The 24,463-nt window shown below is 46.5% G+C and overlaps 1 protein-coding gene across 3 annotated transcripts in view; it reads right to left on the bottom strand.

Annotated features, from left to right (window-relative positions):
- LOC138733824 (unconventional myosin-Vb-like) overlaps positions 1-24,463 on the bottom strand; it is a 177,955-nt gene that overhangs the window by 146,973 nt on the left and 6,519 nt on the right. For all 3 annotated transcript variants that reach the window (XM_069881306.1, XM_069881309.1, XM_069881308.1), the window contains exon 2: positions 1,190-1,300. In XM_069881306.1, the coding sequence (XP_069737407.1) occupies positions 1,190-1,300 (111 nt within the window). The remainder of the gene's footprint in view (positions 1-1,189; positions 1,301-24,463) is intronic.

Genomic DNA, 24,463 nt, shown 5'->3' with positions numbered 1-24,463 from the left:
CCTCCAGGGATGGCGACTCCACCACCACCCTGGGCAGTCTCTGCCAGTGCCTGACAATCCTTTCCATGAAGAAATTTTTCCTAATATCCAATCTAAACCTCCCCGGCACAACTTAAGGCCAATTCCTCTCATCTTATCCCTTGTTTCTTGGGAGAAGAGACCAGCACCCACCTCATCACAACCTCCTTTCCAGGAGCCACAGAAAGTGATGAGGTCTTCCTTCAGCATCCTCTCCTCCAGGCTAAACAGCCCCAGGGCTCTCAGCTGCTCCCCAGGATCCCTGTGCTCCAGCCTCTTCCCCAGCTCTGTTCCCCTTCTCTAGACACGCTCCAGTCCCTCATTGTCCTTTTGGAATGAGGGTCCCCAAAAAGAACCTAGGATTCCAGGTGTAGTCTCACCAATGCCGAGTCCAGGGGGATGATCCCTTTCCTGCTCTTGCTGGCCATACCATGGCTGATCCAAGCCAGAATGCTGCTGGCCTTCTTGGCCAGAGTTAATTTCATCTGCAATGCCCCACTGTTAATCAACATCCCATCCTATGAGCTTTTTGTGCAGGAGAGAAAGCAGCTGCTCTTTCCGAGCCTCCATCCTGCTTTAGGAATGATTTATCACCAGCTGCAGACATGCTGTGAGCCTGCACTGTTTCGTGCATTTGAAAGCAGCACTTGCTAAAAGACATCTACATTTAAATCAGTTTCTTATTTCTGTATTTCAGAGGGTTTTTATTAAAAAAAATGAGAAAAAGGAGTTTTACATAAGATTAAAGAGAAAAACTGAGGCATGGAGGAAGCAGTTGCATAGAGTCACTTCTGTGCTCTATGTGATTTTTCCATTGGTACACAAGTTTGAGTAGATGCCACTGGCTGCACTCTTCCCAATTTGTTCAGCAGCAAAAAACAAACTGGTATTTCTAACCAAGCTGCTATGAAAAAAAATTAATTCTCATATCACAGACTATTACAACTTTGCCAGGGGATGAAAAGAGATGAGAGAGGTCAAGGGCTTTTCTTGCAACCTGCTTTAACAGAAGTATCTGGGGATGGAGCGAGAAGGGACAAGCTGGAAGTGCTAAGGCAATAAAACACATTTCAAAACACTTCCTAAAGAAATACATGATAGCTCCAGCTCCTTTACACATTATTATGAGGCTTTAAATTACTGAAAAGAATAATGGCATTCAAAAGCTTACAGTTTCATCTTCAAGTTTCAGATGGAGGCTTTTATCTCCCTCTTTGTAATCCTTGATAATTTCTGCTGATCTCCAAACTTCTTCAGGGTCAGGAATCCAGACCCTAGTGTACTGGAAAGAGAGGGGGGGAAAAAAGGAAAGAAAAAGCTTAAACAGAAGAAAACCTCAGGAAATTAAATCATAAATACATTAATTCTCCATGGATACAATTCCACATTCATTATAAAGCCAGTGCAGCTATACCATATATTTCAGTTCAGAAAAAAATATTCTAATTTTAGATCTTGGGGGTAAATTATAGACCGGGAGTCTGATTTTCAGTCAGACTTTCAATCAGGCTTCCGTGGACATGGTGTACGCTAGCTTGCAACCAATCTAACAAAGCAGAGTACAGACTCAAGGTAAATGTGAAATTTAATTTCAGTGAGGGGCGAGGGCGGGGAGGAAAGCAGAACAGCCTTCTAGAAGCTTTTATGAAATAATGCGATTTAACCCCAGCAGACTGTATACCAGAACATATTTCTTTTGCACAAAACTATAACGGCTTGCTCCCTACAGAGCAAGCCCTAACTCAAACCTGCAGTGATTGAGGCACGGACCCCATCAATGAGGCAACAAGCGAGATCATCTCCATTGAGAGGACGCAACCTTACATAGTGTTTCTGTATCCAGTCAGCAGCTACCCGAGTGAATTTCCACCTGTGAGAATCCCACAGTTACAGCAATAGAGTGCAACCCACTATTTACCACAGATGTGCCCTTTATCTTCATGTTTTCTGTTTAATGCATTCTTTTCTTATAAACTCACAGGTCTTAATAAAGATTCCAAGGTCTCACCAAGCTAGCAAGCATGAGAACACCGGCCGTTTGCTCTGTACTTGCCGCTAATATTGCAGGTACACCAAGGCATCGGCCGCTTGTCCCAGCATACATGCAATACTGGAATCTTTTATGCCTGCACAAACCCACCACTATGGAGCTAAACAGACCATAGAAGATGCCAAAGCAAACTTCTTCAGCTGGAGGCAAACCAGGCCGCAAGGCTCCAGAAAAATGCTTAGATACAACATTTAACCTTTTTAGCATCTCCAAACTTCAGGTCATGTTTATGCTCCTGATGAGAAATCCCAAAGGTGGACCCATACAACCCAGACATAAAGGGACAAAAACCAAAAGCAAGCAGCAATGCTCACACATAATGAGATTATGGCATTATTCAGAGCCACAACACCTTCTGCTAATGAGATTTAATTTGCTTTTATGATGCAGAGATAAATACTCTGTCCAGGCTGTGTAGAAGCACCCCCTTGAGCAGAGCCAGTAACTGTTGGTGTGCTAAGACCTCCAGTACTTGCTCCCAGGAGACAAATTCATCGTAGACCCAGTAGCAATGCTACAACCTCCATGGATGGGTTTCCCTCACCCTCTACACCCACCTTTCTTTTTGCCAGAGCAGGCACCAGTTACCCTGCTTATGGAGCTGCCAGGGTAAGGTCTTCTGAACAAGGAACCCAAAGTTGCTCCATCCCTGCAGGGAGTCACCTTGAGTCCAGCTTTTGTTTCTATGCATGGACCCATAAGCTCCAAGGGGCTTCAAACTCTCAGTGTTGCTTAAAGTAAGAGCTGTATAAACTTATTCTTACACAAAACACACAGGGTTGGTAGGTTGGACATTAGGAAAGGTTCTTCCCCCAGTGATGGAGCACTGAACATCTCCCAGAGAAGCCATCATGGCCCCAAGCCTGACAATATCCCAGAAGCATTTGGCCAAAGCCCTCAGCCCCACGGTGTGAATGTTGGGGTTGTCCTGTGCAGGCTCTGGGGCTGGACTCGATGATCCTTGTGCTTCCCTTCCAAATGAGGACATTCTATGATTCTATCCAGGCGACACAAGCACTGTAGCACCAAAGACAGTTTTGGCACTCATCTTAAAACCAAACCCCCAGCACACAATGGCCCAATAACACTGGTAGCTACACAAGAGTTAAAGGAGCAGCAGCAGCTGTCTTAAAGACTGGTCTGCAGCTGAAGAGCAATAGATTTTTATATGTATCGCCTATAATTATTTTTAGAGCAGCTCGATAGCTACAGCAGCAGGAACCTTTTGATCTTAATGGAGCTACACAAATTTATTGCCAGAACAGTAGTTTTATCAAGGAGGGGGAGAAAATAAAATAAATAAATAGACTTTCCTCAGCACATCACCTCTAGCATCCCACAAAACTTCAGTTCTTTCCCTGCTACGAGGAAGGGAAGCTGGCACGGGGAAGGGGTTGTTTTGGGACCCCCTGCCCAACCTCTCCTGTCCGCTCAAGCAAGCAGCATTCCAAGAGATGCAATATACCTGCAGCATGGCCTGGAACTCCATTTTTGGTTGGAACATGAAACAAGGAGTAGGTGCAGCTGGCAATGCATCACTTGGCTTTCTTCATCCCCTGCACCTTGCCCCAGTTTCTCCAGGCTCCAACACTATGGAAAGGGCTTTATGGACTTTTGCTGCAGCTTTCACTCCTCCTGCAAAATGCTTTGCCTGCCTTTTCATCCCCACCACCGCAGTCTCATCCAGTGCCAGCCCTATCCTAGCAGAAGAGAGATCAAACACACTCTAGAAATGCCCAAAATAGCTGGGGATCAGGATGTACCCGGCTCAAAACAGCCTCAGAAACAAAAAGTTGCTGGTTTTGGCTGGAGTCCTGCAAATTCTCTATCTGCACGTGGGGCTGGGCTGAGCCACAGACCTGCCTGGGCAGACAAATGCGGAGAGGGGCACGTTTAACCCAAAGCAATCTAAAAACCAGGGTGGTGCTTGTGGATGGAATTTGTGTCCAATTCCAGCAGCAGTAAAAGGTTACATCAGCCCCTCTTGGCAATCCATCACTGACCATGGCCAGGAGCCATCCAACACCCAGGTGAGATGTGGGAACCAGTGGTGAAGCATATCAGTTCTCAGCATCCACCATGCAGCAACGGACTTAGAACCTAGTGCTGAAAGACTTCATCAGCCATCCCAACCATAAAAATACAGAATTTTTATAATATTAGGTAGTATTTGTAATAATATTAATTAGATTCTCCAAGACTCTTTGTATACACACACACGCAAGGGATTGCACAGGATAGAGGGTAATAAGACAGAGGTGTTTGCAGGGTCTCAGGAGCTATGGCAGTAACTCGTGCCCCAGCTCGGAGACCCCAAAAGTGATCGTTCCTCCAGCACAAGCACTCCCTGCACCAAGCACTTCCTAAAATAGCTGCAGGCTGCTAGGGAGAATAGGCTGTTATGAATGCATTTCCCCAGGCCTCTATAATGCTGGCCTTTTGTGCGTGCAAGCACACATACACACGCAAAAAGAGGACCGCAATTGTTTCATTGAGCATTTTCACTGCCCTGCCCTTGCAAGCCCTCCAGGCAGGGCAGGCTGCTACACAAACCCGCATCCAACTCTTCTCTTTCACCCATAAATCACAAGTATGTCAAACTGTACAAAGCAGAAATAAAAGCACTTTGTCATTCTAAGATCTTCACAACGTGAGCTTTAATTAAAACCTGCCAAGGCTTGGAGGCAGCCCACGGTGGGGGCACACTGGAGCACCATGCTCACGTCGCCTGCCTTCCCTGCCTCCAGCATCCACAACCTGCTCCCTCCAAAGAAGCTTCATATGCTGTATGTTTCCCAATTAAATTCCTACAGATGAGAGCCACCATGTCACCAAAACCATGCTTCCAGGCGGTCCCTCAGGTCCCTTCCAGGTCCCTCAGCCGCTCACAGAATCCTTGGGCTCCAGATCCATTCCCCAGCTCTGTTCCCCTCCTCCAGACATGCTCCAGCCCCTCAAGGTCTTTCTTGGAGTGGGGGCCCAAAACTGAACCCAGGATTTGAGGTGCAGCCTCACCAGTCCCAAGCACAGGGGGGACGATCCTTGCCCTGCTCCTGCTGGCCACCCTGTGGCTGATTCAAGCCAGGATGCCACAGGACTTCCTGGCCATCTGGCTCATCTTCAGCCACTGTAAACCAACACCCCCAGGTCCTTCTCCTCCAGGCAGCTTTCCAGCCACTCTTCCCCAAGCCTGAAGCTGCACTGGGTTGTTGTTTCCCAAGTGAAGGACCAGGCACTTGGCCTTGTTGAACGCCAACATGTTGGCAATGGCCCATGGATCCAGTCTGTCCAGGTCCCTCTGCAGAACCTCCCCATCTTCAAGCTGATCAACACTCATGGACAACTTGGTGTCATCTGCAAACAGACTGAGGGAGTGCTCGATCCCCTTGTCAAGTTCACGGATAAAGATATTGAACAGACTGACCCCAACACTGAGCCATTTCACTGATCTTTCAGAGGAGCTTGCTATGAAGGGAAAGGGTAGGTGAGCGTGCCTCAAAGCACCATGACCAAAGGATTAGCCTGACTTTAGGCTCAGGAGATACAACCCTGGGCAAATCACTTAACCTCCTGACACTCCAATGTCACTATCTGTGAGAGCAGAAAGAATTGTTTCTTTACTTCTTAAGGACACCTTTGAATGAGGCGTAAGCATTAATTAGAAATAGCTCCCTCAGCCTCTCAATAAAAATACCTCAATCTGTTTTGTTTTCTTTAAACCAGATTCCCAGTAAAACCAAAGAGATTCAGTGCTCTTGAAGAGTCTTGCATTATTGCACCCGGATTAAGCAGAAGCTTAATAAATTCAATCCCCACCTTCTGATTTGATTTAGAATTTAGCAGGCTGCTGCTGCAGACATAGATTAAAACCAACATTAAATTAGAAGAAGCAGATTTTGTTTTCCTGCTTGAAAGCCTCTGGTGCTGGTCAAAGGCACCCCTGGCAAGCTCTGGGAGATGTTCTCAGTGGATGCTCCAGCACAGTGGGAAGAGAAGGAGTTACACTGATAGTGTGAACAGAGTACAATATTCCATTAAATTAAGAAAACAGTGTCATTTTCTATTAAATTAAGAAAAAAATGCTTAAAATTTAGCTGTCCGTTTTGTCTGGGCTGTTTGGTTGTTGCAACAGTCTTTGAGGCAAGCTAGATGTCAGCAAATCCATCTTTATTATTATTGTTTTTTCAATCCCCTGAGTTATTTCAGGAATGGTAATCCTCACAGCTGACCCCAGGAAGTTTTCATTGCTCACTTTTCCAGGGGCATCCTTCCAATGGGACTGCAGCCAGAGGGAAGGCATGGCAGAAAACCCACAATAGTGGCAATACAATAGTGCCAATCACCAAGCAATCAGGACTTCAGCAACAAAGAGTAAGGTACAGTATCTCGTGACCAAGGTTCTCCCATACATACCTGTATGGTTAATTAAACCTTACGAAAGGACTTCAGTAGAAACCAGACACAGTGATGTACACCTTACAAAACTCAGCAGTGAATGCACATCAACTAAGAACGAGGCAGAGATTGGGACGAATATTTGTATATTTGCCTTCATAAAGCAAGAATACTTCTCCTTTCCCCTCTTTGCCGTGGGCTTATTGCCAACCTCATTCTATATTGCCCAAAGAAATAATGTGATCCAGTATAACTGGATGCTCTTGAAGAGGACAAAAACATGTATGAAAGAGAAAAGAGCAGGAGCTTCAGTTCTGGCCTCCACAAGAATATTTACATTTATATATACACAGAATGTGAAAGGTTAAGCAGCTTACTCTGAAGCAGCCCAATAACTACCTTTCAGCTCTCACAAATCATCTATTACTAAAATGGAACTGTTCCTAAAGTGTTTGCTTTTCCCAGCTAAAAAGGGCAAAATACAAACTCTACAAATTACAAGTACCAGACAGCCTAACTCAGGGTTTGGCTGTCATTTTTCTTTTCCCTACTTGTTTTTATATCACTATTAAAGCAACTCCACAGAGATAATTTAAAGGGGCTTTTGCAGCAAAATAAGAAGAGTCTCCTTGCAGTCAGTGTGCACGGCTACTAACAGCATCACCTCTCAGCTCTGCACTAGAGCAAACGAACTTGTCTTCATTAATTTCCACTGGGTGCGGAGATCTGGGCTGAACTGGGGTCACCAACATATTTTTGCACATCCACTGGCACTCTGCCTACCACAGCAGGATCCCACATCCCCATGATTAACAGGTGGTTATTTATGGAGTTATTTAGCTCTGCTAAATGTGCTGGTGCAAACCACTCTGCTTGTCCTCGCTAGGAAGAGGTGCCCAGATGGGCACTATCAGTACAAGGGCATGAAAAGGCACCAGCTCCAGGGCTCTCCTGAGCACCTGCAGCCTTAAAAATCCCTTCTGACCCACTTGGCAGTGACTCAGGAGAAAAATCTGCTTTGCCTGTGGCACAGCAAGGCACAAGTGAGGTGCTTCAGCAGCAGGACAAAAAACCCTCTACTAACGGACTTGTGGATCATTAACCTTTTTATTATTACTAACAATGTTGATAATCAGGGCAGATAGTAAACCATAATCCTCCCTTTCCCACCCTCCTAATGAGATTTTCATCCCAGGAGTGATTTCTCCCCTGCCCGACAGACAAGCAAAGCCCAGATTTAGGTCAGAGCTCCTCAAGCTGTGCCAGGACGCTGGGACCTGCTGACCCCGGCATCTCACCCTAGGCTGGCTTATCCATTTGCTGCTGGGTACCACTGGCTGGCAAACCCTTGAAAGGGTCAAGAGGTGATGGCAGAGGGTTTCACTGCTTGGTAGCAAGCAGGCAAGGATGCTGCAGTCTTGCACATCTCTCCACCGCTCAGTTTCTGCAGTGCCAGTACCCGATACTGGGACAACATGCACAAGCCCAGCAACCCCAACCCAGCCAGAGGGCATCCCCTCACAACATGGACCTCTGATAGGAAAAGACCCACTTCTTCCTCACCGTAAAACACCAAAAAGCCTGAAAGGAGTCATGACTGGCAAATCAACATTTCAACACACAGCGAGGGACACGCACACCCCAACATCATAATCAAGGGTTAGGGCAAAAAAAGATAATATCGGTTTACGTGTTAAAAAAAAACCCACAAAAAACCCCATCATTTTGAGCTACGGAATGCAAATGCTAAACTGCTAAGAGTGTTAAATGCAAAAGGAAAGACAGTGGTGCACTGTAGAAGCATCTCTAATTACTCAACCAGAGAAGAAGGAATTTACAAGTTTCCCAGATCTGATAAATACACACAAGCCTGAACAGCCAAGGCCAAAGCACACGAGCATAAACTACACCGTGCCTCATACTCCCCATCTCCCTCATGCTATCAGCACCTATATGCACACCCAGACCATGCCCCGGCCAAGGCAGATCTTCTAAATTCTGGGGAGCATCTCTGTTTATCCCAGAGTTCTGCAGGAGTCACTGGATTTGAGCTAGCAAAGCACATGCTTTGCTCTTGCCTCCTAGGTAAGGGGATATTTTCCTCCCCATGAAGAGCTGTCATGCTGATGGATGGCTCCACGTCTCCCACCAGCACTAAATCTGCTCTATTTCTCTTTGCTAAATTGTGTTCCCCTGCCCAAATTAATTCAGATGAGGATTTGCATAAAGTGTCACAGCAGCTGAGAACTCGGACAAACAGCGTCTCCAGCATTGCTGGCTTGTTAGCAGCATCTCTAATGAAGAGGGGTTTAAAAGGCTTCAGTTCATCGTTGTTTCAGCCTCATCTCACTGACAGCAGAGGTAGAACTGGCACCAAGCAGAGGAGGGCTGATGGAAAGCCCCAACACCAAGCATAACCACAGTTCTTCTACCTTGAAGGCTTTACTTTAATTAAATATGATTTCCAGGACTAATCAATAGTCTCACATGTAACTAACAGCCAACTTAAGTCTTCCCGTCCTTTCCCCTACCAATTCTTCACTGGCATCTCAGCGGTGCTCGTTACTGCAGGCTTAATTAAGATTGACAGGTCGAGCACCAAGGTCTCGGGAGCACACACAGCCCTACTCTCACCACAGCAATGGGCTGAAATGCAAAATCCCTCCTGCAATAAGTCTTTAGATGCTGATAAACAGGGTAGAGACCTAGCTGCTATGGGATGTCACAAACAAACCATTCGGTCTTCATTTTGGGGGAAAAGCAGATCGTCCTGCGCTGGAGAATGATCCCCTCACAGGCTGAAACACCAGGATTTGTCCTGCGCTGTGCAACAACTCTTGTATTTTTACTTTGCTCCTCTCTGCTCTTTAAGAAACATCAAAAACAAACCTCTCTACCAGGGTCGATAAGACTTCACCCGCAGGGGATGTGCACTACCATCTGCATCGCTGATAACAAAGCATCACACACGGCCCAAGATACCAGAGGAGAAGAGCAGTGCCTGTTTAATTGGAGTTGGCAGGGCTTGGAGCATCACTGCCCGTCTCCTTCTGCAGCATCACCTTTGCAGCCTCACATCACAACAAGATGATCAGGCCCAGTCAACATGGGTTCATGAAAGGCAGGTCTTGCCAAACTAACCTGATCGCCTTCTGACAGTGACCTGCCTACTGGACGAGGGAAAGGCTGTGGATGTATCTTCTTGTGTGGGCATGAAAGATTTCACTGTGGTGCGTATGCTGGGACAAGCGGCCGATGCCTTGGCATACCTGTGATATTAGCAGCAAGCACAGAGCAAACGGCCGGTGTTCTCATGCTTGCTAGCTTGGTGAGACCTTGGAATCTTTACTAATACCCATGAGTTAATAAGAAAAGAACGCATTAGACAGAAAACATGAAGATAAAAATGTTCGAAGCCAGGCGGGATGGGGCTTTGACCAAGCAGATCCAGTGGGAGGTGTCCCTTCCCATGACAGTGAGGTGGAGCTGAACGGGCTTTAAAGTCTCTTCCCACCCAAACCATTCTAAGGTTTTATGATCTTCCAAAATTCAGAGTAGACACCACCTTGCCTGTCACTCAAGCACTCAACCGTCTTCCTCTCCAGGCAGTGCCATGCCCCAACAGCGCTACCAAAATCTACCTTTAATTGCAGAACAACCTCTCCATAAGACTAGATTTTCAACATCATTAGAAAGAAGTAATTGGAATAATCAACCTGTATAGTTATTCCTCACTTCTCCAGAACTCACGTTTTAAACCCCACTCCAAACACGACTCCATGCATGTTTAATTCAAAGAGGTTTTGACCTGTCATTCAATTTATGAAGCATTTCTTCAGCCCCTTCTAAGCAGAGGAGTATGCTCAAAAGGGCCCTGGGCCAGTTCTTCCTTCTTGCCATTGCTAAAAACAAACTGATTACAGAGGATTTAAGTAAACAACATTTTATCCTTTATAATTAAAAAATTCCATCAATAAAATTTATTTGCAAGGAGATAGCAGACACCTGGAGAATGGCATCAGTGATCAAGACAGAAAGCTGGAATAAATATGTATTATTAAAATATTTGAAGCAGTGAACAAACATTCATACACCCCCATCTGGTTGGGATGGTGATGCTACTGGCAGCTCAGCTGAATTGCCTTTACACTAATGCATGAAGCTTGGGTAACAAGCAGGAGGAGCTGGAAGCTACTGTGCTACTAGAAAGCTATGAGCTAGTTGCCATCACAGAAACGTGGTGGGATGAATCCCATGACTGGACTGCGGCTATCAACAGCTACAGGCTGTTCAGAAGGGACAAACTGGGAAGGAGGGGTGAAGGTGTTGCTCTCTGTCTCAGGAAAGGGATAAAATGTAAAGAGCTGTCATTGAAGAGTAGCCACGAAAAGGCTGAAAGCTTGTGGGGCATAATTAAGGACAGAAGAACCAATGGGAACCTTGTGGTCAGTGTATACTACAGACCACCTGATCAAGGAGAACCAACTGATGAAGTCTTCTTCCTCCAGCTACAGGAGGCTTCACGCTCACAAGCTCTCATCCTACTCGGGGACTTCAACCACCCCGACATATGCTGGAAAAGTAGCACAGCAGCTGTAGGCAATCCAGGAGACTCCTGGAGTACATTGAGGATAATTTCTTAGTTCAGCTGATAGAGACCCCAACCCAAGGAGATGCAATACTGGACCTTATGGTCACCAACAGAAGCAAACTCATCAGTGATATTAGGATCGGAGGCAGCCTGGGCTGCAGTGATCATGCACTGGTGGAGTTCAAGGTCCAGAGGGATGTGGGACAGGTGAGGAGTATAGTCAGGACACTAAATTTCAGGAAAGCAGACCTCCAGCTCTTCAAGGAATTACTCGGTAGAATCCCCTGGGACACGGTCCTCCGAGACAAATGAGAGGAACACAGCTGGAAAATATTCAAGGATGCTTTCCATAAAGCATCCATCGTATGATGAGTTACTCTATATTAATGTATGTGATTTGTCTCTTCGCCGCAGTCACAAAAGCAATAAGCAAGATTTTGCAATCACTAAGCTGAAATAGATTCAATACACATCTCCAAGGAGACTCAGACTGAGGACTGTTTCCTTTTTAATATAAAAAAAATGGGCAGTACAGCACAGATAGGCAGTCGGCTATATTTTCCTACTTATTTCCTGTGGGCATGAAAGATTTCACTGTGGCGTGTATGGTGGGACAAGTGGCCGATGCCTTGAATACCTGCAATATAAGCAGTAAGCACAGAGCAAACGGCTGGTGTTCTCATGCCTGCTAGCTTGGCGAGACCTTGGAATCTTTACCAAGACCTGGGAGTTTATAAGAAAAGAATGCATTAAACAGAAAACATGAAGATAAGGGGCACATCTGTGGTAAATAGTGGGTTGCACTCTATCGCTGTAACTGTGGGATTCTCACAGGTGGAAATCCACTGGGGTAGCTGCTGACTGGATACAGAAACACTATATAAGGTTTGCATCTTCTCAACGGAGGTGATCTCACTTGTTGCCTCATCGATGGGGTCCATGCCTTAATCACTACAATTTCCTTGTAAATTCAGCTGTCCAACTAAAATACGAAGATTTCGGCTTTCATAGAACCATGGAATGTTTTAGGTTAGAAGGGACCTTAAAGCCCATCCAGTTTCACCCCCTGCCATGGGCAGGGACACCTCCCACTGGATCAGGTTGCTCCAAGCCCCATGCAACCTGGCCCTGAACACCTCCAGGGATGGGGCAGCCACCACTGCTCTGGGCAACCTGGTTCAGGGCCTCCCCACCTCACAGGAAAACATTTCTTCCTAAGATCTCATCTCAATCTCCCCTCTTTCACCCTTGTCCTGTCCCTGCGCTCCCTGATCAAGAGCCCCTGCCTAGATTTCCCGGAGCCCCTTTCAGCACTGGAAGCTGCTCTAAGGTCTCCCTGCAGCCTTCCTTCTTGAGGCTGAACAACTCCAACTCTCTGAGCCTGTTCTCATAGCAGAGGGGCTCCAGCCCTCGGATCATCTCCGTGGCCCCTTCCGGATCTTCCAGCCCCTGATATCCCGAAGCTTCTTATTTATAGCATGGAGCAGCTCCCTGAAAAACAATCTTGTAAATCCCATATACAATTTTGTCAAATAAATGTAGAGGAGATAAAAGCTTAAAGAAGCATGGATGGTGGGAAAAATCATCTCCCTTAACCCCTGAATTTTGAATCACAGGAGGAGATTTAGGAGATGATGCTGTTAGCAAAACAGGGTTGTGTTCTGAAGGAAGGACTCAGAAAAGGAGATCAAAATGCAGAAGACTGCCTGAGAGAGGAGAGAGAATGGAGGAGAGAGGGTTACACCACAACACGCATCTTTTCCAGCCTTCACCTTCCAGTTTGAATTTCTCCCACAACTTGGCAATGTCCCCTGTGCATTAGGCAAATCCAAGGTTATCTCTTTCCCTTGGAAGGGCAGTTGCCCTAGCAGCATAAAAACACACAGTCCCACACAGATCAAACATAGCCCTCACGAAACATCACAGTGTCCACACAACAAAACACCCCAAACAGAAAGAGAAAATAAAAATAAATTAACAAAAAACCTATCACATCAACCGGTGCTGCTTCTTCCTTCTCCATTCCCTTCATTTTTGGAAGAAGGAGCAGGCAACTTAGGAGGACTACAACAATGCTGTGAGGTTACGCAGAGAGAAAATTAGAGGGGCCGAAGTCCAACTAGAAGTTAATTTGGCTACAGAGGTAAGAGACAATAAAAATGTTTCTATAAATATATTAGCAACAGGAGGCTAAGAAGAACCTCCAGCCTTTATTGGATGCAGGGGAAATGCAGTGACAAAGACTGGGGGAAAGGCTAAGGTGCTTAATGGCTTCTTTGTCCCAGTCTTTAATGCTCAGAGCAGTTGTTCGGGTACCCAGCCTGCTGAGGTGAAAGGCAGGGACAGGGAGCAGCATAGAGCCTTCATAATCCAAGAGGAAATGTCTTGCAACCTGCTAGTCCACATGGACACTTTCAGGTGTCCGAGGCCAGATGGTATCCACATGGGCACTGAAAGAAATGTCAAATGGACTCACTGAGCCACTTTCCATCATTTGTCAGCAGCACCGCCTAACTGCGGAGCTTGCAATTGACCGGAGGTTGTCAAGGAAGATGTTCATCTACAAGAAGGGCTGGAAGGAGGATCCAGGGAACTACAGGTCTGTCAGCCTGGCCTTGGTGCCAGGAAAGGTTATGGAGTAGATCATCTTGAGAGCCCTCACGCATCACTTACAGGATAAGCAGGTGATTAAGTCCATGGGTTTAAGAAAGGCAGGGCCTGCCTGACTAACCTGGTCTCTTTCTATGACCAGGTGACCCACCTAGTGCATGAGGGAAGGGATGTGGATATTAACTACCCATACTTGAGTAGAGCCTTTGACAACATTTGCCATAGCAGAGTTATGGTGAACAAAGCTAAATCCATTTGGTGGCCAGTCACAAGTGGTGTCCCCAGGGCTCAGTGCTGTGACCAGTCTGTTTAGTATCTTTATCCATTATCTAGATGAGGGGATTAAGCGCTCCCTCATTCGGCTTGCAGATGACACCACATTGAGTGGGAGTGTCAAGCTGCTGGAGGACAGGAATGCTCCGCAGAGCCACCTGGACAGGCTGGATCCATGGGCCAATGCCAACAGGAGGGGTTCAACAATGCTCAGTGCCAGGTCCTGCACTTGGAACACAACAACCCCGTGCAGCTCCCGACTTGAGGAAGAGTGGCTAGAAAAGTGCCTGGAGGAGAAGGACCTGCGGGTGTTGGTTGACAGCCAGCAGTGGCCCAGGTGGCTAAGAAGGCCAATGGCATCTTGGGTTGGATCAGAAACGGCGTGGCCAGCAGGTCCAGGAAGGTTATTCTCCCTCTGGACTCGGCACTGGTGAGACCACACCTCGAATCCTGTGTTCATTTCTGGGCCCCTCACCACAAGAAGGATGTTGAGGCTCTGGAGCGAGTCCAGAGAAGAACAACAAAGCTGGTGAAGGGGATGGAGAACAGGCCTTATGAGGAATGGCCTAGACAGCTGGGGTTGTTTAGCCTAGAGAAGAGGAGGCTGAGGGGTGACCGCATTGCTCTCTACAACTACCTGAAAGGAGGTTGTAGAGAGGAGGGTGCTGGCCTCTTCTCCCAAGTGACAGGGGACAGGACGAGAGGGAATGGCCTCAAGCTCCACCAGGGGAGGCTTAGGCTGGACATTAGGAAAAAATTTTTCTGTGAAAGGATCATTGGGCACTGGAACAGGCTGCCCAGGGTGGGGGTTGAGTCACCTTCCCTGGAGGTGTTTAAGGCACGGGTGGATGAGGCGCTGAGTGGCATGGTTTAGTGTTTGATAGGAATGGTTGGACTCAATGATCCAGTGGGTCTTTTCCAACCTGGTGATTCTATGATTCTAAGACTCAGTCCATCAAGTTCTCAGCATAAATGTGGATATTCAATGGTTGAGTGAGAAGCAATCATGCCAACATAACTAAAGAAGTAATATTCAGGGCATACAACATGATGCAGTAGGTTGCAATGTTTCTTTCCTGGTATACTGTCAGTAGGAGGTTTCTTCAGCTGCCCAAAACCTAAGCTTTGAAGGTCTGTTGCCCCATGTACGTGGTGCTAAATGCTCCACAAGCTCTGGAGCATTGAGCAGCTGCCAGTGCAGGAGATGGTCTTGCAGGACCTCTCCTCTGGGAGAGATGGCATTATTTGAAAATCAGGGGCACAGGCACATGATGGCACCAGACAAAGGACCACAGCTCCATGGGCACCAGAAGCACAGCCAGCACTGAAGGTGCTCCGGAGAGCTTCCATCAAGGCATGATATAGTTTTGTGCCCATAAATAAATGATGTTACGCATCCTTTTGGAAGCACTAGCAGACTGTGGTCTTCCTTATATGTAAAAGGACAAACGACAACTCCATTTCTGGAAAATTACAGTCAATTAGTAACTTAAGAGGGATGATGGTTATATTATTCCCAAGCTGAACGTGACCCACACAGCTGAATTCCCAGAGCTTAAGAAACAGAGTGAAAACTCCCAGACCAATCTTAGCCCTGCTTCACACCACATCTGCAAAGGTTTGAGGTATTTTAACCTTCAGCTGGGACAGTGAAATGCTTTTTGTATCTGAAACCAAGCCAGTTTTTCAAACATACAACTACAGGCACATCTTGCCTGTGAAAGTATCTCGTGCCATGATCCCATCACCAGACCTACTGAGAAGTGAATTTCTGATCATTACAAACAAGCATCAAACATGACTGCAGGATTAAACTGAAATCCACAATCTGAACTTCAGTGATTCTCCACACACATCAAAACTGCTTGGAGGAACTGAAAGGGGTTCCCCCACCCCAGTGGGGTGTACCTGGGGAGACAAGAATTGCTTCTTTCTTATCACTTGCATCACACTAAAGTCACACTTTCCTAGGTGACATCGGAAATAAACCAAGTATTATTGTGCTTTGAGCATAATTACAAGTCTTTACCCAACCAATAGGTATTTAAAATGGAATTTCAGCTAAACTGAGGGCAGTTCTCAAGTAGAAATTATGAGGAAAAGGTTATTTTTATTTCATACACATATATATATTTATAAAACGAAGGCATAAGAGTAGGAATCAGACTTTGGAGTGAAATTTTCATCAGCTTCCCGTGTCCCAGGAGCCATAATTCAAGCTTTCAGCTTCTCAAACCACTCAGGAAGGCAGGCAGAGCTCAGGCACAATCACAAGTACAGTAGGTTCATGGAGGCAGCAGCAGGAACCCAACTGCAGAGCTACCCAAAGCTCAGCAAATGATGAAAGTAGGTTTCCATCACAATACACACTTCTCAAAACCTAAGTTGGTGAAGGGTTTAGAGGGGAAGTTGTATGAGGAGCAGCTGAAGTCACTTTGTCTGTTCGGCTTAGAGGAGAGGAGGAGACTGAGGGGAGACCTCATCACAGTCTGCAGCTTCCTCACAAGGGGAGGAGGAGGAGCAGGTGCTGAGCTCCTCTCTTTGGTGTCAGGAAGGTGTGCCAGGGGAGGGTTATGTGGGACATTAGGAGAAGGTTCTTCCCCGAGAGGGTGGTGGAGCACTGGAACGGGGAAGCAGTCCTGGTGCCAAGTATGACAATATTCCAGAAGCATTTGGCCAAAGCCAACAGCCCCATGGCGTGAATGTTGGGGTTGTCCTGTGCAGGGACAGGGGTTGAACTCAATGATCCTCGTGGGTCCCTTCCAACTCAGGACATTCTATGATTCTATGAATCTCCACTTGGATCAACTCTCTCTTTCTCCAAAACCACAAAGGTAGCACCAATAGCTGTTTCCCCAGAAGCTTCTGAGTATCAGATGCAAGTCTCAAGTTACCATAATTATTAGAATATAACTCATGAAAATAAGGGACAGAATACAATCACAGAATCATTTAGGCTGGAAAAGGTCTCCAAGATCATCAAGTCCAGCCCTTAACCTAAGCACTGCCAACTATGCCACTAAAATGCCACTAAACCATGTCCCTGAGAACCACATCTCCATGTCTTTTAAATCCCTCCAGGGATGGGGACTCCACCACTTCCCTGGGGAGCCTTTGCCAATGCTTGACAATCTTTTCTATTAAGAAGTTGTTCCTAATATCCAATATAAACTTCTCTTAGCACAAATTAAGGCCCATTTGTCTCATCCTATTGCTTGTTACTTGGGAGAAGAGACCAGCACTCAGCTCACCACAACCTCCTTTCAAGGCTCCGTAAAGAGCACTAGCATTACAAACTCAGGTATGGGATATTCAAGGAATAAAATCACTTCAAAACCCTGACTTGGTAAATACAACAGTCACTGAGATTCATTTTATTTTTTTATCAGAGAAGTCATGCCCTTGCCTCTGCCTCCCAGGATACTGAGATGAGCAATGCATGGGTGCTTTCCAAACTTGATACCAATGCCGTCACCTCCTCCACCCACAGCCAAGCAGACTGCCAAACATCAAACAGCCTTTGCCACCATTTCAGTTTTGCTCCTCCCCACAGCACCTCTCACCCTGCTGCTCCCTGATAAGCCGGCACTTGCTGCAACGATGGCATCACGCCCCGACCAAAGCTTTTTAAAGCTACTGCCAGTGCACAGCCTCCCTCTTCCCAGCTACTGTGGAGATGAGACCCACTTCTCAGTGAACAAATGGTACATTCAGAAACACTTTAGTAAAAGCAGGCACTCAAATGAGAGAGGAACATGTCCTATCAGAGCATCAGCAAGATGGATTCAACAGGAGAAATGCAAATATTTGCTTTCCTCTCCCCTGTCCTCTCCATGTTATATTTGCAAAACGGGGTCACTTCCAGATGCAAAGCTAAAGGACGTCCCTGGCATGAGCTGCACCACACTGGAAAGCCACAAGCCAAGCAGCCCTGCAGAACAAAACCAGCCTGGTTCAATGCCCAAGGGACCTGCTGGTCACCTCCTGTCAATTTATTTTCCATGATGCTTTTGACCATTCCCCTACAGAGACAGTGCAGAAGTCCTGATATTTCCATGCTCACTCCTTTGATGGCATTTCCAGCCATGGGAATGAGGATTTGAGCTCCAGCCTCATACATTTTGCAGAAACCACCTCAGTGGAAACACACCACTGGCCAAGTCATTGCAAGGTCTGCAAAGAGTGCACCAATGGGCACAGAAATGCAGGAATAGGGGACAAGTCACCGATGGATACAGCACAGCCACGAACAGAGCTTGTTTTGGCTGCCAGAGCTGATGTCCCAGTAAGAAACCCCAAGGGACTGTTTTTCACAACAATCCTTTTCATCGGAAAGCAGTTTAACCTGTTTAAAAGGTATTTTTCCTTGTTCTCAAATGAAGATTTCCCTCTGTCAAGCACAGTCAAAAGGCTGGGCTTTGTTTGAAAGGAAACCAGCAAACACCTGCATCCCTGCTGACTGCTTCCAGCCAGAAATGCAGGTTGGGAAAGCTCCTGAGCTGGGATTTCCCTGCTCCTCTAATGCTTCTGAACTCCCTTCAGGATTTGTATGCACAGGAGAAAGCCTACATCTTATTTTCCACTGACACTGAGGAAAATAACTTGCAAATCTCTCCGTATCAGGAAATGAAAGGACAGGGGCTGCTCCAGCAGCTAGACAGGCTATCAGAGTTAAATTCTATTATCACTCCTCATATGTGTGTTATCACTACAGTAACTTTATACGCAGTGTCACATATACATGTGCAGAAACCAAATGCAAGAAACATCCCCAGCAATTGTTTAAGTACCCCAAAGTGGGATGTTTTGTGAGCATGTGGAAGTGAGGCACAACAAGAAGAAGAGAGCTCAGCAATTGCTAACGCCACACAGATGAGCTCAGGGTTCAAATCTGGGAGGCTCACAGCCTCCTCATGGACAAGAGAAGCCCTCAGCAAGGCTCCTGCCTCATGGGAAGGATGCTGGCAGGCAGCTCCAGGACACCATCACCAGCATCAGAAACAGCTGGTAATTGAAGGAATACATCAAGAATTCACTTGTCACTCCCACAAATATCCAAGGCCAGCTGAGTGTCTAAAGCACATGGATCCGTTAGACTGAATCCAGAGCAGGGCCACAACCATGATCTGAGGGCTGGAGAACCTCCCATACAAGGACAGGCTGAGAGAGTTGGAGTTGTTTAGCCTGGAGAAGAGAAGGCTCCAAGGAGACCTTAGAGCAGCTTCCAGTACTGAAAGGGGCTACAGGAATGCTAGGGAGGGGCTCTGGATCAAGGAGTGCAGGGATAGGATGAGGGGGAAGAGTTCTCAGCTCAAAGAGGGTAGATTGAGATGAGATTTTAGGAAGAAATGTTTTCTTGTGAGGGTGGGGAGGCCCTGGACCAGGTTGCCCAGAGCAGTGGCGGATGCCCCATCCCTGAAGGAGTTCCAGGCCAGGTTGGATGGGGCTTGGAGCAGCCTGATCCAGTGGGAGGTGTCCCTGCCCATGGCAGGAGGTGGAACTGGATGGGCTTTGAGGTCCCTTCCAACCCAAACTGTTCCTTCTGTTAGTTTATTGGAGAGTCCTCCCAGTTGAACAGAGGAGGAAGGAGCTAATGGCAGCTGGTAGCTGAAACTGCCAGGAAACCTTTTGCGTCTTTACTAAACAAGCACGATGGAGCTTTACACAGGCAGACCTATGTTTTTATGGGCTTTGAGGGCCCTTCCAACCTCAACCATTCTGTGATCCTGTAATTCTATATTTTCACACCTGCCTTCACTGCTCACATTCAGTGCACTTAAGAAAGTGACTATGAGGTGAAGGAGACCCCGTTCACCCCCTCACAGGCTTATTACCTTTGCACAAGATCTACTCATTCTTGTCTGGTGGCTTCAGCTTTTCTTAAGCTCTGCCTGGAAATTAAGGATGAAAAAAGCCAAGCCTCCATTTTTAACTGGCCTACTTCCATGGTACAACTTAAACATCCTTAATACATCCCAATTCAACCATCTAATATGAATCCCTTGGATGGCTGTTGTGACTCCCAAGAGACTCCTCCAAGCCTGAATCATGGGCACTGGACAACTGTGTCAACACAGCAGCCAACTTTTAAAGCAGACATAAATTATGCACAAAACCTTTGCATAAGAGCCAAAGACCAGTTCTGTTTATGGGATTAAAGCAGGTAGAGGCAGGTGCAGCCAGGGCCTCTTCTATCTCTCAAGATGTTTCAAAAGCTATGCAGCTTTCAAATTATGAGCTGTGGTTCAGACCTGCACCTGTCTCCAGCATGTCCAGCTGCTGGGCTAGCTCTTTCAGGTCTTGGCCACTGCATTTCGCTCTGTCCTAGCTTGCTAAATTACATACATTTGGTGTGAGCAGGACAAGTGGAGCCAAGTCCTTCCAAACCGGCCTCTTCCCTCCCAGACAAATTAACTGTATTGAAGTTTAACCTGACTGGAGGACAGGTTTGTCCAGATCTCTGATATATTTTAGCTCTTCCCAACTTTGCAGCTGCTTCCCAGGCACGTGAGAGGGAGCAGGCAGGCACCAGCATCACCAATGCATACAGAAGCAGCAGGACCACCTTCCTGCCTAACCAGGTACCCAAATATCACACGAGCTCTTGGTATCATGCATGACTTCAGCCAGGGCCAGAACAACCACTATTAGTGCTTCAGGAATTCCACTGGAGTATTTCATGGGACACAACAAGAATTTGGTGTTCAGAGCCCCAATGGATGTTCCAGTGACCAGTTCACTGCAGACCCCGAAGTACACGCGCAGGAAATGCATTTATTTAGACAAGCACCAGGGCTGGGTTTCTTCCAGCTATCACTGTAACAGCAGGTAAAACAGAATCATGGAATCACAGAATGGGTTGGAAGGGACCTTAAAGCCCATCCAGTTCCACCCCCTGCCATGGGACAGGGACACCTCCCACTGGATCAGGGGCTCCAAGCCCCATCCAACCTGGCCTTGAACCCCTCCAGGGATGGGGCAGCCACCACTGCTCGGGGCAACCTGGTCCAGGGCCTCCCCACCCTCCCAGCAAAACATTTCTTCCTAAAATCTCATCTCAATCTCCCCTCTTTCAGCTTGAAACCATCCCTCCTTGTCCTTTCCCTGCACTCCCTGATAAAGAGCCCCTCCCCAGCCCCTGGAGCCCCTTTTAAGTACTGGAAGGGGTGTTTACTAACAGAGACGCACCCAAAGCAGTCAGTCTACTGGCATCGAAGCTTAAAGGCAAAAGCAGCAAGACTTTAAGCCCGGGAAAACGTTAACCTCTATGGCAAAGACACTTGAAGTTTATAACGTGGCTTCAAGTAGTCAGGGAACTACTTAGAATACAAGGGCTTTGAGTGGCTTTTCCCACTGTGGAAGACGCAGAAATTAAGTCCATAGCTGCAGGCAAAAACAGAGCACTGAAAAACACCTAGAGCTCAATGACCATTCAAAAGGTTGTTTTCAAAAATAACAATGAAAGTTTGAAAACTTGGACCCCCTACCAGAAACCAACAGTCATTCCAGCACACCCCTAGCACAGACTTTTTCCCTTAATACAATGCTCATGCAGCACAGGGCATCTTCACATTTTCAGGTGGGCTCTGACACTGCTCCACCACACTGGACATTCACATAAGCACAGCAAATTGCAAGATACAGACAGAGCTTAGTTTCAATACAAAATGAAGACAGAAGTTTTGTTGCTATAGTCTGGAAGGATTACAAAGATATTTTTAATAAAGGGTTATGAGAAATTTTAAGGAGACTAAGCTGGTTTTGCTCAGCTCACATAGCTTCAAAGATAAAACCTTGCACAAAGAAAACAGACATAATAAGTTACTTGACAGAACTTGCAGCACTGAAAATTATGCAGTGACTACTTGAAGAACGCTCTCTTTTGTCGTCTTTGAAGAAAAGGCTCATATACTAGAAATTTAAGCATCAGGTTTGGCTTTCTCACAGTTTTGCAACATCATAGTGCCACTCCTCTGCAATTTCAGTTACTGTTTTGGCCAGAAACTGCAAACAATACTGGAACAAGGATAAAACTGTATATAAGGTTTGTAGCATAAAGCAAACACAGAAAGCTGGACATATGGATTAACGTTCTTCTGTCCTTATGTTCCGCAAGATGCATTTCATCAGGTGAACACTATCCTGAGCGGGGACAGTCCAGGCAGACTCCTACACAGCTCACTGGGTTCCTCATCCATTTCCAGCCAAAACTGGGCATCAGTAGCTGGACCAGAGCTCCCCAACATCCTATCGGTCACCCCAGTGCCTGAGGGAGCATCCCAAAGGTGATGGGAAACCAGGTTGATGGGCATTCAGGAAGCATAGCAAAGGTGACAGGCATCCTGCAGCCCAGGGATGGTCATCTCCAGATAACACAGATTTGTTGAAAACCAGATAATGCCTAATAGAATAGGAACTGGTAGAATGAGATGCATGCAGTATATACACATCTTTTTCTATTATGTTAGGTATTTAAGCCTGCCATTCAGGTACCTCAGCACATAGCGAGGAATCAGAGTCACAGAATGGTTTGGGTTGGAAGGGACCTCAAAGCCCATCCAGTTCCAACCCCTCTGCCATGGGCAAGGGCATCTCCCACTGGATCAGGGGCTCCAAGCCCCATCCAACCTGGCCTTGAACACCTCCAGGGATGGGGCAGCCACCACTGCTCTGGGAAACTTGGGCCAGGGCCTCCCCACCCTCATTGTGAAGAATTTCTTCCTAATGTCTGATCTAAATCTTCACCCTTCCAATTTAAAGCCATTCCCCCTTGTCCCATCACTGCACTCCCTGATCCAGAGCCCCTTTCAGCAGTGGAAGCTGCACTAAGGTCTCCCCCTCAGCCTTCTCTTCTCCAGGCTGAAGAACTCCAACTCTCTCAGCCTGTCAAAAAAAAAAAAAAAAAAAAAAGCAGAAAAAGAAAGAAAATCCATCCTGAACCATGGAAAAGGTCAGCACATTAAAATAAGATTTAGAAGTTATAAACAATTATTTCTACTCTGTGAATATTTCTCCCTCCCCCACCACAGAGCTCAACCTCTATTGTCTGAAAAGTGTTTATCTGAAAGTGGGTCATGTCTCCTGGCATTACTAAATCTTCCCAAATTTCCCCTGATTAGTCAAACATGATATCCTCTCTGACATCTGAGTGACTGAGGTAGTGCATAATGCCATTTTTCCCCTGAACAAGCCACATCAAAGAGGGTTATAAGCTGAAAGATGGCACACCGGATAGAGCAGTCACCAGCTGATAGACCCCAAAACACAACCAAGGAAAATCACATTGTTTCCTGGAAGGTTTTTCCTTTAGAAACGTACGGTGTTTAATACAGAATGCAGAGAGACAAGAAACTGCCTTCAGAGTTGCTAAAAGGGTGAAACCTCACTGTGGGCATGAAAGGTTCCACTGTGGCATGTATGCTGGGACAAGCAGCCGATGCTTTGTCATACCCACGACATTAGCAGCAAGCGCAGAGCAAACGGCCGGTGTTCTCATGCCTGCTAGCTTGGTGAGACCTTGGAATCTTTACCAAGACCTGTGAGTTTATAAGAAAAGAATGCATTAAACAGAAAACATGAAGATAAGGGGCACATCTGTGGTAAACAGTGGGTTGCACTCTATCGCTGTAACTGTGGGATTCTCACAGGTGGAAATTCACTGGGGTAGCTGCTGACTGGATACAGAAACACTATATAAGGTTTGCATCCCCTCAATAAAGGTGATCTCACTTGTTGCCTCATCGATGGGGTCCGTGCCTTAATCACTACAAAGAGGGAGTGGTTTTAAGCTGAAAGAGGGGACATTGAGATGGGACCTTAGGAAGAAACGTTTTCCTGTGAGAGTGGGGAGGCCCTGGCCCTGGTTGCCCAAGGAAGCTGTGGCTGCCCCATCCCTGGAGGTGTTCAAGGCCAGGTTGGATGGGACTTGGAGCCCCTGATCCAGTGGGGCTGGAACTGGATGGGCTTTGAGGTCCCTTCCAACCCAAACCATTTCATGATTCTGTGGTACCACCAAAAAATGCTCATCTGAGAAGACAAAACATGGACTGAAAGAGACAGTGATGGCCCATGCATTAAGATGGAGATGGCCATGGTATCCTAACCCGCACAATAAACAGAACCAAAGAGGGCAGCAAGACATGTTACACAGCATTTTTGGTTATCTCTGTAACTGCCAGAGCAGGGCTTGAATGTCCTAACAGCACCACTGCTTCATATGGAGAAGCACAAGAAACTAAAAGCCAATAATTAAAAAAAAAAAAAAAAAGCCTATGGAGGTTAATATAAATCAATAAAATTAAAAAAATAAAATAGGGTTTGGTTAAAAGTGGCAAAGGACAGTGGCACAGCAGGTCAGGAGCACACACTGCTGGATGAGCTGTACCATCATCCCACCTCCCCACATCAAGCCACTGGTTTGGGGGCCATACCCTGCAATTAAAGGCTTACATTCCTTATAGGAAAGGTTTATAAAGCCATATTGCTTGTAATCCTTGCAGTCCTGCCTTTAACGCGTTCAACTCATT

The sequence above is a fragment of the Phaenicophaeus curvirostris genome (genome assembly GCF_032191515.1).
Source record: "Phaenicophaeus curvirostris isolate KB17595 chromosome W unlocalized genomic scaffold, BPBGC_Pcur_1.0 scaffold_35, whole genome shotgun sequence".
Classification (NCBI taxonomy): domain Eukaryota; kingdom Metazoa; phylum Chordata; class Aves; order Cuculiformes; family Cuculidae; genus Phaenicophaeus; species Phaenicophaeus curvirostris.
Note: the sequence above shows the minus strand (reverse complement) of the source record. Positions and strands in the feature narration are given on the sequence as shown.